This window comes from Biomphalaria glabrata, chromosome 10 (assembly GCF_947242115.1).
Source record: "Biomphalaria glabrata chromosome 10, xgBioGlab47.1, whole genome shotgun sequence".
Classification (NCBI taxonomy): domain Eukaryota; kingdom Metazoa; phylum Mollusca; class Gastropoda; family Planorbidae; genus Biomphalaria; species Biomphalaria glabrata.
In genome coordinates, this window is record NC_074720.1 from 32,892,983 (window position 1) to 32,907,076 (window position 14,094).

General features: G+C 31.0%; 1 protein-coding gene across 1 annotated transcript; it reads left to right on the top strand.

The window, feature by feature from the left end:
• Positions 1 to 808: 808 nt before the first annotated feature.
• Positions 809 to 9,722, top strand: LOC106077521 (protein adenylyltransferase FICD-like). Its single transcript, XM_056044037.1, has 5 exons — positions 809 to 1,386; positions 4,283 to 4,534; positions 5,060 to 5,336; positions 5,726 to 5,837; positions 6,656 to 9,722. Exons 1-5 carry the CDS (start codon positions 840 to 842, stop codon positions 7,211 to 7,213), a joined length of 1,746 nt encoding a protein of 581 aa, XP_055900012.1. The 5' UTR covers positions 809 to 839; the 3' UTR covers positions 7,214 to 9,722.
• The last annotated feature ends 4,372 nt before the right edge of the window (positions 9,723 to 14,094 follow it).

Consider the following 14,094-nt stretch of genomic DNA (forward strand, 5'->3'; position numbering starts at 1 on the left):
GATCTAAATAATCTTTCAAAATCAACTGAGATGAGTCTATGACTATGTCCTAATAAGACAATAAGTCTATGTCCTAGACTATGACTATAGTCTAGCTAGATCCAGTGACAGTCTATATTATATAGATATATAATATATGTCTAAAATGTGCATTTAAATTATTAATTTAATCATCTTTTACATAGACTACTTAAAAGTTAAGATCGTCTCTCGAGACGACAGACATAAAATTAAAATAATGGTATTAGTATATAATTAAAATGCCAGACAGACACTGAGACAGACATACTTAAATTAAAACAGTTGAGTATGAGTATCACAAATCACAGGGCCAGCACTTGCTTTTTTTCGAAACACAATCGTACAAATTGTACACAAACAGATGCTAAATAAAAGAGACTAACAGATAGCTCTAAAGAATTAATAAGCAAAAAGTGCCACGTTCTAGATCGTACACAGCTGTGTTGATATGCAAGATTGTGACCTAGATTTTTCTATAAACAACTTTATTATGATTGGTTGATTAAAATATGGAATAACTTTTTTATAGAAAAGATATAGACTCTCTAAATGTGAGTATATTTTTAAAAAAAAATGCTAGATATATAGATATCTAATTTATACATAGATGTTAAAATAAATGTTGATTTTACATTTTTAGTTATATAGTTGTATATTTAATATGAAAAAGAAATCTTCATTCTAGTTTTTAATATAATAATTTTATAAAAGTTTTGATCTGTTTAGTTTTCGTTTAGTTTTTTAAAACTTTGTTTACCTTTTTAGCCTACTCATTTGATATTGTCTCTTTAAGTGATGATGTAAACATCCGGGAAAAGATGGCAGTATCGGAAAATGGGAAGTGTTCAGAGAAACAGAATATGTTTTATTCATGTAAAGGCTGTAATTATACACGTGAATCTCAAGTAATGTTCAAAGAATATTCATGGTGTTTCTTTAAATCTAAAACTTTTAGTTTCAATATTAATAAATTTATAATTTTCACTGGTACTTCGCTTGTTATACTTTCTCTTGGCTTAGTTCTAGGGTTGTTTTGTGCATTCCCTAAACCTTTTTTGACTTACCTGCTGACAAATTTGGGAGTTCACATAGATCTAGGGAACAGTAACATAGGTTTTTTCAGTAAAAATAAAATTGGATTTTTCTCAGAAAAGCTGTATATTGGCTCTCGAAGGACTTATACTGAAGTCTACAATTGTCCAGATATTGACCCAAGTGAAAGTGTGGATAATCTTAATCATAAAGCTTTACATTCTTGTGACAGTGATAATGTTAAGAATTGTGGATTTCAATCTCAGAATTCTGACACATTTTATGACACATCTGTAAGTGTGAGGTATAAACAGAGATTTACAGCAAGTAAAGGTAGGTTTAGTCTTTACATTATAATAATAAATTATTAGCATTACTCACTCAACGCACTGGGTATGCCAGTCTATTTGTTCCCATGCTTTGTATTTGTGTTGCTAATTATGGCTGGAACGTCCCATCTTTTTTTTTTATAGTATCAATTAACAGGCAACATTTAATGTTTCCCCTGACATACTTTTGGCCAGTGAATTATTGTATCACCTACCTTCTCTCTCTCTCTTTTTGAGTCTCTCTCTCTCTGGAACCATTTTGTTTTTACTGTTATCCGATCGTAACTTCTCTGACATAAATGTTTGACTTAATTTGGAATGAGAATCTTTAATGCCCCCCACCCTAACACACACACATGCTTTTGGCCAATGAATTTTAATATCAGTAATCAGTTCTACTTATTCACTCCCCCCTTCACACACACACACACACACACACACAATTGCTTTCACACTTTTCAGAAATTTTTAATGACAACCTCTAACTTTTTAGCATATTTAGATATCACAAACATTTCTTTAAACCATCAATTTCAGGCCTAGCGGGGAAAAAAATGCATTTTCCGAAAGCTTCATTTGAATGTCCCCTTCCCATTCCTCTCACTACATTGTCTTTACAATTTTAGCATTGTGTCCTCTAAAAGAAGGAAATATTAAATTGATTGTTTAATATACAATGTCTACAAAAGCAAGTTTTGTATCATTGAAATCTATGCACAAAAAGTTTTTATAATGCTTAAAAACAGAGAGAAGTTTAATCTTGTACATTTCGATATGTCAGCTCTAAAAAATAAATATTGGGTCAAAATAGCAAATTAGAAATTTAACCACTGTGGATTTGATCGTGAAAATGGCTTATTAAAGTTGTTCTTGACCTAAGTCAGTAATAACAGGTTAACTTTTCATATTTTTTCATCCTTGGCAAGTAGAAGTAGTGATGGGTGTCAAGAATTTGATATCAGCTCTTGATGGCTATATGTCTAGGATGATTCTTACTGATGTAATTTAAGTGATAAAACACACACATCACAGATGACTATGGATTAAAGACCACAATATTCAATAATGATATAAATCATGATCTCTGGACACAAATTTGCATACGAAAAATAAATATTTAATTAACAACTAAAGTTACATATAATACGACAGTATAATATATAAAAAAAACAACAAAGAAGTTATAAATTAAAATACTATTATAAAGTTTAACTCATGTTATTCTAGAATTAAAATTTAATAATCACATAGACATTGATGCTTGGCTTTGATGTAGGTCACGATGAACTCTCTCTTTCTCTTGTCTCTCTCGCTCTCTAGTCTCTGCACGGATCCTGGAACCCAACGTCACAGTCCACTCAATACTAGAGTGATATCCCCTTGCGTAGCAGGCAAGGATACACCATATATAGATCTACCGTCTCTGACCATCACCCCGTGCTCTAAAAGAATGTGCACCTATAATGCTGTCTCTAATCAGTCACAAACAACTAGCACTTGACTTCTTCTAACATCAGTTTGCTCCAACACCAAGCCGTGGTTATCTCGTCTGCCTTTTTTTCGCTCTAACTGTTACTGTCTTTATAGACCCTAAAGTTATGTCTAATTAATTATCTAATGATCATGTTATCACCCAGACTATTATCACAACATTTTCCCCTAGATAAACATAAGGCTCTGCTACATGTCCCACCGGTATCCCTGTCCCCAATTGTTTGCTAAATGACAGCTTGATCCGTGAGAGACCGTTTTACCATGCTTACACAAATAAAATAACTATTCTGCCACACACCTCTGACAATGGGTGAGTCAGTGAGTGTGTTAGGGCTTTTAGGCATATATATATATATATATATATATATATATATATATATATATATAAAATGTTAATCTTCTTGAAGTAACATAAAATTATGATCTGTAACTATGGATCTAGACTCTATCTAATCTATATATATAATATTATAATTAAATATTATAAGAACATATATATATAGATATATATATTATATGTACTTGTAAATATGATAACTTACTTTTATAAAATGTATTTATAAAGTATAAAGATCCTAGGGTAAAGACTAGTAGATCTATAGTTTGATAACTCAAATTTGACTTGCCTATGGATATCCAGTTAGGAATATGTTTACATTTATCATTTAATATTATAATCAAATGGACACTTTTTGTTTTTCAATTTTGAGATCACTTTTGTTTTTAAGCTTGACTACAAGAAAATATAATTTATAGATTTATTGATTAGTTCACAAGCATTAATTTAATTCTATAGGAATAGGCTTAAGCCTTGAATTTAGGCTAAAGGGAGTGAACAGTAGTACTAGTTACAGTAAAGTGTTTACTATCAAGAAGGATAAAGTTACAGTAAAGTGTTTACTATCAACAAGGATAAAAAAAAGGTTATGACCTGGGGAATTGTATATAAATTGAATTTTGGATCAGCTCTAATTTCTGTTTTATTGAGAAGACGTTCTTACAACCCATTTGTATGGTTTTTAGTTTCCCCAAACCATGAGTTTAGACATGAAAACATGGGTCTTTTTAGTTTTTCAGATGATCAGATGCATAGAGAATTGAAATACTGTGCATTAACTACATTTTGACCATATATACAAAGCCCAGGCTGTGGTCCCATCCTTTGAGTTGAGTTATGGTTATTTTATTGACTCAACATAGCCATTCATTAAAAAAACAAATGATTAGAGTTCAGTCAATCTTTTGGCCCCAAAAATTATGCAATATTGATTGAATTTTTGGAACATTAGCAGAAAGTGAATGATTGACAAATCTGCATTTAAAAGTTTTCTCATTCTCCTTATCTCTTCATGGTTTTAAGATTGTACTTTATTATTGACACAGCCTTACTTTTTTTCTTCTTATAGATGTCAAAAGAGAAGCAGTTGCAGCTATGAACATTGCTCTAGATCTGCAAAACAGAGGTAAAACTGACAAAGCCATGAAAGTATTTCAGCATGCCTTGGCCTTAGACCCATCACACTCAGATATTTTGACAGCTTTTGGGGAGTTTTTAGAATGGCACATTCATGATATAGTCAAAGCAGATCATATGTATCATATAGCTCTTGAAAACAGTCCTGAACACAGTAGAGCCTTGCAAAACCGCCAACGTACAGGTAATAACAAGCTTCTCGGTATAAATATTGTTACTAATTACAGTGGATGTATTTTTGTAGACAGTCATAAATTGCCCATACCATTTAATAAAGTATTTAAACAATTGATCAAATTATTATGCTTTGAAAATTAAACGTCTTTATGCTTAAACAAATACATGGATAAAAGTTTTTGAGATAATCAGGTTATTAACAAAAAACAAAGTAAAAGTGGAGAAAAAGTATGAGGGAATAAATCAGTTTGTCTACATAAACACATTTTTAGTTTAATTACATAGACCAACATATTATCAAATATAAATTTTCTTTTTAAAGAATAATTTTGTTTCTAATTACCTTTATAACTTACAAAATTTCTACAGTTTAAGAAATTTAGACATGAAAATATGCACAAATTCAAACCTTTCTTTTAATTTAATAAACATAAAAACAAAAATTATATATCTTTTTTATGTCTCTTTTACTTTGTTCAATTTAATTTTTTATTTAATTTATTTCATTTTTTTTACTTTGTCACTGAAAAAGGTCCCATTGTTGAAGAGATTGATCAAGCTCGTTTTAACAGGGTCGACCAAAAGAGAGCCCAACTCTACAGGATACCTCACAACCACCCTGGCTTACGTAGGGCCAAGAGAGAGGCTTATTTTGCCCATATATACCACACTAATGCCATTGAGGGAAACACCTTGACCCTTGCACAGACCCGGTCTATAGTAGAGACCCGGCTGGCAGTAGGAGGGAAAAGTCTGAGGGAACAGAATGAAGTCTTGGGCTTGGACTCTGCTCTAAGCTATATCAACAGGTAAAATATCTAGGATGGGCCTTATAATCATTTTTTTCATGTATTCTACTTTATGTTGCTGAGATTGGGTGACCAGTCAGCTGATCTAGATCTTGTGGTTTCCAATTAGAAATTTTTGGAATTTCATTATGGGCTATAGGCTCTTGATATTTCTGTACCAAATTCTTTTGTTCAATCTAATCTTCTCACAGCATTCTTTTTTTAGAATTGTCAGCAACAGATATAAGTTCGTATGACTTTTGTTTCTAACTAGGTTAAAAAAAAACATGCCTATTAGACAATTTTTCTGACGCACACATAATCATGTTTAATTTTTGTTAATCCTTTACATCTTTAAATCTCTTTAATATTTACTATGCTTTTATTTCTCTGTATTTAACTTTAAATAGCACTCTAGTTGGCCATGTTGGACGTTTAACCTTACAAGACATTTTAGACATCCACACTAGAGTTTTGGGGTATGTGGATCCAACAGAAGCTGGAAGGTTCCGCACAAGTCAGGTAAAGCGTGGGCTCATGTAAATGATATCATCTTACTAAATTAAAATTGTATTGCCTGGCTGGCTCTAGCAACCATGGTTCTAAAATTATTTATTATTTTCTGTCTGATTTCTGTAACTTTCTTGTTAATATCATAACAAATGAAATGACAGCAACAATGAACAGTCACTCTGGTCTGGTCTCAAATGATGTATTGTTATCATCTAGAAATTTTTCAATAAAATAAGCACATGTTTCAAGTGAAGCATTGACTACTTTATCAGGATGAAGGTTGAAAAACACACAGACACACACAAAAGTAAATAGATATCAGATATTGCTATATATAGGGAAAGATTGGTTTGTTTTATATGTTTCAGATGTTCTTTCAGGTTTGAAAATCATTACATCCTAGACCTAACCTCCTGCAGGATGGCAAAGGATGGTGGTGGCAGGATTTGAACCTGGGACCATCAAGGCAACACTCCTGAGTGCATACCACACCACCAGGCAGATGATATAAAGCTCAGCTGTTTATATGGCTGACATTCATGGAGGTGACCATCACCATGACCAAACATCTTTACTTCCCCCAATGAATGTCAGGTACCTAGAGTTGGGTAGACGCTTGGCATCCTAAAAATCCCATAGTTCAAAATCCCAGTCTTCAACTGGACCTGAACTTGTTACTTACTTTAACACTTGACCACCTCGCCCCACTATTTTCTTTTATTTAAAATTCTGTGGCAACAGATTAAAAGTGTTGAAAAAATAATATTGTACAATGTTGAATCTTTTTCAGAATAACAATATAAAATATTTATATTTCAACTTTGCAGGTTTATGTTGGAGATTTCACTCCTCCAGCAGCTAGAGAGTTGAAAAGTCACATGAGTCAACTTGTTGAATGGCTGAATTCAGAGGAAGCCTTAGCTCTTCATCCAATTGAGTTTGCGTCTCTGGCTCACTACAGGCTCGTTGCCATACACCCTTTTTATGATGGGAATGGCCGTACATCACGCCTACTCATGAACCTTATTTTAATGCAGGCAGGGTTTCCTCCTGTATCTATTGAGGTGGATGACCGCCTGACCTACTATGAGACCCTTCAGCAAGCTAATGATGGTGACATCAGACCTTTTATACGCTTCATTGCTAAGTGCGCAGAACGAACGCTTGATGAATATTTGTCTGTGACTTCTGAGGAGTCTGTCATTCTGCCTTCAGCACTCCGTAGAAAAAAGTTTGACACAAGTGAACGCATTATCTATTCAGATGTTGATTTTGAAGATGACAGTGCACAATCTGGAAAAGTGACGGAAGAAAAAAATAATGTGGAACAGCAAAGTTTTTCAGAGGAAACCAAAAAACAGAATTATTTTGATGATCTTTCTTGATAATGGCCCCAAGATTATTTGTTATCTTGTTTGATTTTTAACCACACACACACACACACAAAAGTATTTTGTAACTGTTTTTAATAAGCTGATAATTAATTAGAGGAGCTACCTTTGGAAAAAAAAGATTATTTTAATTATTGCAAATTTCATTTTATGCCCCGCAGGTGAAATAAAAGTTTTCAGATCCTTTCTTTTACATTGGAGAAAAATAAGCATTCATGTTTGATAACTGTTCTTATCTCATGATATCAGCAGTTTTAGTTTCACTGCAATGGGGCCAGAAAGGATTGACTTGAAAAAATATCTTTTTTGTTGTTTTTTTTCAAGTAGACATCATTGTTTTTTGTCTTGTTTTTTTTTTTTTTTTTGGTTGTCCTCAGTATAAAATAGCTAGTCAGTTATTTATAATTTTTTAAATATTGAACATCTTCAGTACCAGTAAGTTTTTTGTTTTATGAATAAAAGCAAATGCTAGCTAAATTAATAAAATGATTTTAATTTGTAAGTAAATTAAAATGATTCTATTTTGAAAATGGGTAAGACTTTATATATTAGTTTTGTCCAAACATGGAAATAATTTTTGTTTTCAGATAACCTTGTAAATTTCTTTTTTTAGTTCATTTTGTGTGGAATAAATAAAAATGTGTCTATTGCAAAGCTCTATTTTATTTTAGTTTATGATTCAGTTATTGAAAAAAATACAAAGTAATTTGTTAGCTATGAAACTTTTAAAAACTATTACTTGTTATAATTTATTTTGCACTTGTCAAGAGATTTTTTCTTTTAATCTCTCAAATTGTAAACATGGGAGATATGAACTTTTCTAAAAGTATCACAATTTTACTGTGTTCATTATGAGCTTTAAAATAAATTGGCTGTAGATAAGAAGTAAAAAGTTTAGCATCTTTTACTTATTTAAGTACAGTCGAATCTGGATAATTGGACCAATCGAATGTAACTGTTTTGGTCTTAATAACCGGCTGGTCCGATTAACATGACTTCATTGTATAATAGGTTGCTTTGATTACTTTAGGATTCAGTCCAAATAATTCCTGGTCCGATTAACTTGTGGTTCGATTAACCAGATTCGAATGTATATCCCCCTTTTTTTTTTTTTTATTGTGTACTGGTCTTTCATTTTTTTTTGTTGCAACATATTTTCCAGTGGATCACAATCGGAAAAAGTTTGAAAGTTGTACATGACAGTTGGTACATTTATGAAAAATCAGAAGAAAATAATTTATTAAGTTCTTATTTCATAGGTACATTAAAAAAAATTTTTTTAGCAATTTAATTACACATAAAAAAAATACCATCTAATTTATTTTGAAAAGTCTGAAAAAAACATTGAGACTTTTGTATCTTAAGTTAAAAGCAACAATGACTAGGAATTTGTAATGTTTCTTGGTTCACCATCACCAGTTTTCAAAAGATTGATTGCCAGTTATTTAGGGTGTAGTACTGAGTGTCCCTCAATATTTATCTCTAATGTAGGCCTACCTTGTTTTTTGGAAGTTTTGTTCGTCTTGTAAATTGTGATAACTGCTGATATATTTCTATCTACTAGATAGAATTGAGTTGTTAAAACTTTTGTTCTATTTCACCCTTTCTCTTCTGACTAGATTCTTACTCTTTACTACACTTATTACTAAATGAAACGCATAACACAGATGGTTTTTCACCTAGATCCAGTTTTAAGTCAGTCATTTTCATCATCTGAAGAGTTTTTTTTGCTACAGGTTTTCCATGTTTATTAGATTAAGGTGCTGTCTATTGAAGGGGAATGAGTTGTAAAGGTGCTGTCTATTGAAGGGGAATGAGTTGTAAATCTGTTGTAACCCATTATTATATATTGTATACATGTTTAAAACAAAATTTATATCCACAAACTACTTTTAATCCTTTGTACAAGCAAACACTTCCATTACATATGTGCCTACGTTAATGCTTAACGTTAACCTTTAATGAATGAAAAGTTAATCATAATATCCTAAACTAAAAGTACTCTTTCTGCCTAAATTTTCATTGTAATATAAACTTGAAAAATAAAAAAAGATTGCTTGAAACAAGAGATAAACTAAGTTTCTTTAAATGACAATGATAATAGGCTTGGATATTATGTGCTAGCCAAACTTCTTCTTTAATACTGCCATGTTACAATTGAAGACTTAGGCACTAGATTCAGCTAGGATTTATTCTGTTCCTTTCAATATAGTGGTTTACGATGGAATAAATATGTTACTTGTAGAGAATTCATTAATTTATAGTGAACCAGGAAATAATCAAATAATCAATAAATAATCAAAGAACATGGCTTACTTTAGCTATAAATGAAAAGATATTTAAAACTTTGAAGCATAAAAGGGAGTTCAGGAAAGTAAATTTTAGCTTGACAATGTATTGGCTACACTTTTTTACCAAATTCAGAACTTTGCAATGTTAGCATGTATTGTTAATCTTTGCAATTTTAGCATGTATTGTAATTCTTTGTTGCGAATTTACCATGCATTGTAATTCTCAAAGATAAAAATGACACTTTATTTATAGTTCTAAAAGATGTCATGTAATGCTTGTAGGTTTCAGATGTACATTTAATATTTTAGATTTATCACTGTTATTCATGTTTCTCTCTGCACAAATGTGTTAGAATTCAATGGTGAGCTTCCCTAACCAGGATTTGTTGTGCAAATATCTCATACAGCTGTAACCTCCCCTGAGCACAGTGAAGCTGTATAAGTGCTTGTGTATTATATAATTAAAGCATGTACATAATTAACTTCCAGTGTTCAATGCTGTTATTAGTAACTTTACTGTGAAAGCTTATCCAACCTTAAGTTATCGCCCTTGAGAAGGACCTGATAAATGGTGTGACAAAACTTTATGGTACCCTAGCTATCATCTCTCAGTTAGGAATTTATATGCTTTTAAACTATATCTGGTCTCCTAAACTGTTGGCATCAGAAACAGGTGAGCCTAACATCATCTGTCCAACAGATTGCTAGGTGTCAAAAGAAATTAAGTAACCATTTGACAAAAAAAAAAGTATAATTATTATGGAATTTAAATCATGTGAATGATAACAGACAATAAAGTATAGAAAATTAAAGCCCTTATTAATCATGTGTATATTCTATATGTATTTTATGTTCTAAGCAGAAATCCATCTTCTTTAAATAAATAAATAAAGATATATATATATATCTTCTTATACTATAAAGCAGAAAATAAGGCGTATGTATGTATGTCCCTCTTAGAAATCAATATCGTTTGGCCACTCTTTATAAAACTAAGCATAAATTTTCCTTAGATCGTGGCGGAGACCCTAGTCTATGTTTAATGTCTGTAGTACCATTACCGGAGGGCCCTAAAAATAGACAAAAGGTACCTAATTGTATCTCTATTAAAAAACCTAACTTTTTAACAAATCGGGTAAACCCATTTTCACACTCTACTTTTGATTTAGTGGCAAAATTTTATAAAATGTGAAGGGAACATTCTCCATGTTTTAAACATAGATCTAAATTCAAACCATTAAATCAGTAATACCAAAACTAAGCCCTGCAGCCCGCGGGTCATATGCGGCTAGTATATATATATATTATTTATATATAATATAGGCACTCTTTATTTATATCTTAATTACCAAAACTTATTAGTTTTAAACTGTTATTCATGAAATTCTATAGAAAAGCAAAAAAAAAGAAACAAATTTGTAAACCTTTTGTTTAATCTTGTGTAAAATTAACTTAATTATTTTGTGACAACATGTCTTCTCTTCATCAAAACTCTAATTTTCTTCGTGTCAATAATTTGACCATTTATTTATTAATTCTGTTTGTCATCACATTTTAGAAATAAAGATGGTTCTAAAGATATTTACTTTTGGTTGAAATTACTGCTTACAAATTTATAAGTGTTTCATTTTAAAAAAAGTTTTTCACTTACCTAAATAAAAAAAGACTTTCAGAAAGAACATCCTTCTTTTAATTTGAGTGAATTGATCAGTTTAGTTGATGTAAAAAAAATTTTTTTGTTTTACCTTTTTTTTTCTAACTTAAAATTACTGAAATTAATTTAAAAAAAAAATAATTAATTATTAAAATTACAAATATACATACATCTTTTTTAATAGACATTTCTTAGGTGTCTTTTAGATATTTTTATTTCTTTGGATCAGAGTTAATATTAGATTTGAGTATTAGGGGCTCAATCATAAGTCATTTAGCTTTAGTCACTATCTATTGAATATAAATTTTAATTTAATTTAGTAGTACAGTTTTAAATCTTTTTAGTTTAAGCTTAAAGCATGTCTTTTGAAGTTACATTTCTTTAAATGTATCACATTTTAGCCATATGCTTTAATAAGTTAACTTTGTCATCTGAATCATGTTCTTTAAAGCAGCGTTCCCTTTTAAAGTGTTAATGCATGTTTGTTTCTGTCATTTGATATTATAAATATAATGCTCATAACCATCACAGTTAACACAATGTTATCAATTGTAGAAAACACAATTTTTTTGGCCACTCACAAATGGTCTTGTTCTGTTTTCTTATGACATGTATATGCATCTGGAGTTATGCTTAGATTGTTGTTTGCAAATCAAGGGCTGTACATTTACTTTACCTTTGTCTCCACCTAATTTGTGATTGTTGAGACTAGGTCTCATGAAACTCTAGGTGAATGAAAGCCTCCCTTCACTGGCCTGAAATGAAAGCAATCTTTCTGGTTTCTTTCAGAGGCTTATATTCTTATGGAACAATGTGTGGATTTTGATGCATATAAATCCTATAGTTTATTTATTAGATTTTATTTTGGTCAATGGTCTGTTTGATGTGAAATCAATCTCATCATTGGATAAAGATTCAATTTCTAATGTAAATGGGGATTAATGTTGGCATGAGGATTTGCTATTGCTGTATAGTAGGGAAGGGAATTTTATGTAAACAATTTGTTTGGAATAACTTACTGGCATTTTCTTGTTATTTTCTTTTACTTTTATTTGACCACCTTGAAATGTTATAGACTTTGTTGTTTTTTTAGATTATTGAAATCTTTCATATTAAAATTTCATTTCATCTCTGAGCATAATTGAAAGAGAGGCTAATGCTATACTTGAACTATTTTAGTTGAACAAAGTATTGTATGTATTTTACGCCACTAGAACCCTGTTCCAAATGTTTTGGTACCACTGAACAGAGCTGTACATTGCGCATAACTTATAGAGAAAATAATCTTATCACTCTGAGAGTTTAATTGACTGTTTGCTAGATAGCCAAGTTGTTTTTTGTCTCTCAGCCTCAGATCCAATACTCAGAGATTAACAATTAAATCAATAATTAAATGTGGCACCTATCATTCATGTTAATAGTTCAAATATCAGAGGTATGTGCTTATCCCGAACTGTAATAAGCCTTATCTCTTTTTTTTTTTTTTGATATTTGCTATTAACATATTGTATCTATGTTTAGCTATTTACATACATTGAACTTGCCTCTCCTGAAATAAAGCTCAGTGCCCACAAGCATTGTCTCATTTCTTTCACCTGCATTCTTTGTTAACTCATATTTCAACACAAATCTATTTATTAAGTTATTAAATATCTGTGATCTTTTGTACAGAGTGTTTCAAATTGGTTATCAACATGTATAGCAAGAATGTGCTGGTTCTTGCCAAGCAGAGCCATCAATTGATGTTTTGTAAATAACTTTTTTTTTCTCTACTTTAGAATTTAAAGAAAAAAAATATTATTGTTATTTATTTATTTATTTTTTTCACATTTGTTTTATTTTTAAAGCTACATCCTTTTAGAAATGTCAAATGTTTTGTAGTACTTTATCACAAATAATTAAAATTGAAGCTGAAATAGAACCATCTTTATACTTGGTAAAACATTTTTTGATTCTGTTTTCTTTTATTTTATTTTCTTACATTGACATTTTATTCAGACAGAGTTTGTAACTTTATTAATACTTGTTGAATATTATTTGGTAGACTTCTATAAACAACTTGCAGTGTGTAGGCCAAAGAACTCAAGTGGTTTTGAAAATATGCACCAGTAGTGTCAAATGTGCAGGACAAGGGGAAATGTGCCTCATTTTCTGTCCCAGAAAATGATAGCACACAACTTCTGCATCTGTTCCTTATCCCTCTATCCCTTTGACTAGAATGATCTTCATCATGCACCGATAAACTACCAGAGTACTCTCATTGACATGAGTGGTCTCCATCAAACAACCAACTCTCATTTAAAAAGTTTGTGTCTCATTCGGCCATTTTTAACTTCAAGTCTCAAAACATTGAAATCTTGAATGACTTCTTTGTGATGCAGTCTTTTAATGTTAAGTTACTTCAAAATTAACTTTTTTCCAGTCAAGCTTATGTTTGTAACTGAGACAAGTGAAAAGTTCTGCCAATCTTGTCGTTTCAAGTCATTAACTATGACTATTCTTCATTTCCTAGAATAAAGTATTTCAGAAGCTGAATTAGTTGAGGAAAACATTAGACTAAAATGTCGGCCTGGTCAAGTGATGTGCGATATGGATTGCCATCTTGATGGTCCTGGCTCAAACCCTGCCCACAACCATGTTTAGGAAAACATTTGACTAAAATAGCTGCCTGGTCAAGTGATATGCTATCTGGACTGCCATCTCGATGGTCCTGGGCTCAAATGCTGCCCATCACTATATACTGCCATCTTGAAAAATGATTAGTATATAAAGAAATAATCTTCAATTCTGAAATAACACCTAAGGCATGTAAAACTGAAACAAAATATAATTTCAGTTCCTAATTAATATTTACTGTTTTAGTACATCTTTTGTTTGGTTTCTGTTCATTGAAAAATATACACATTTATAAGTAGTATTTTTTTTTTAAA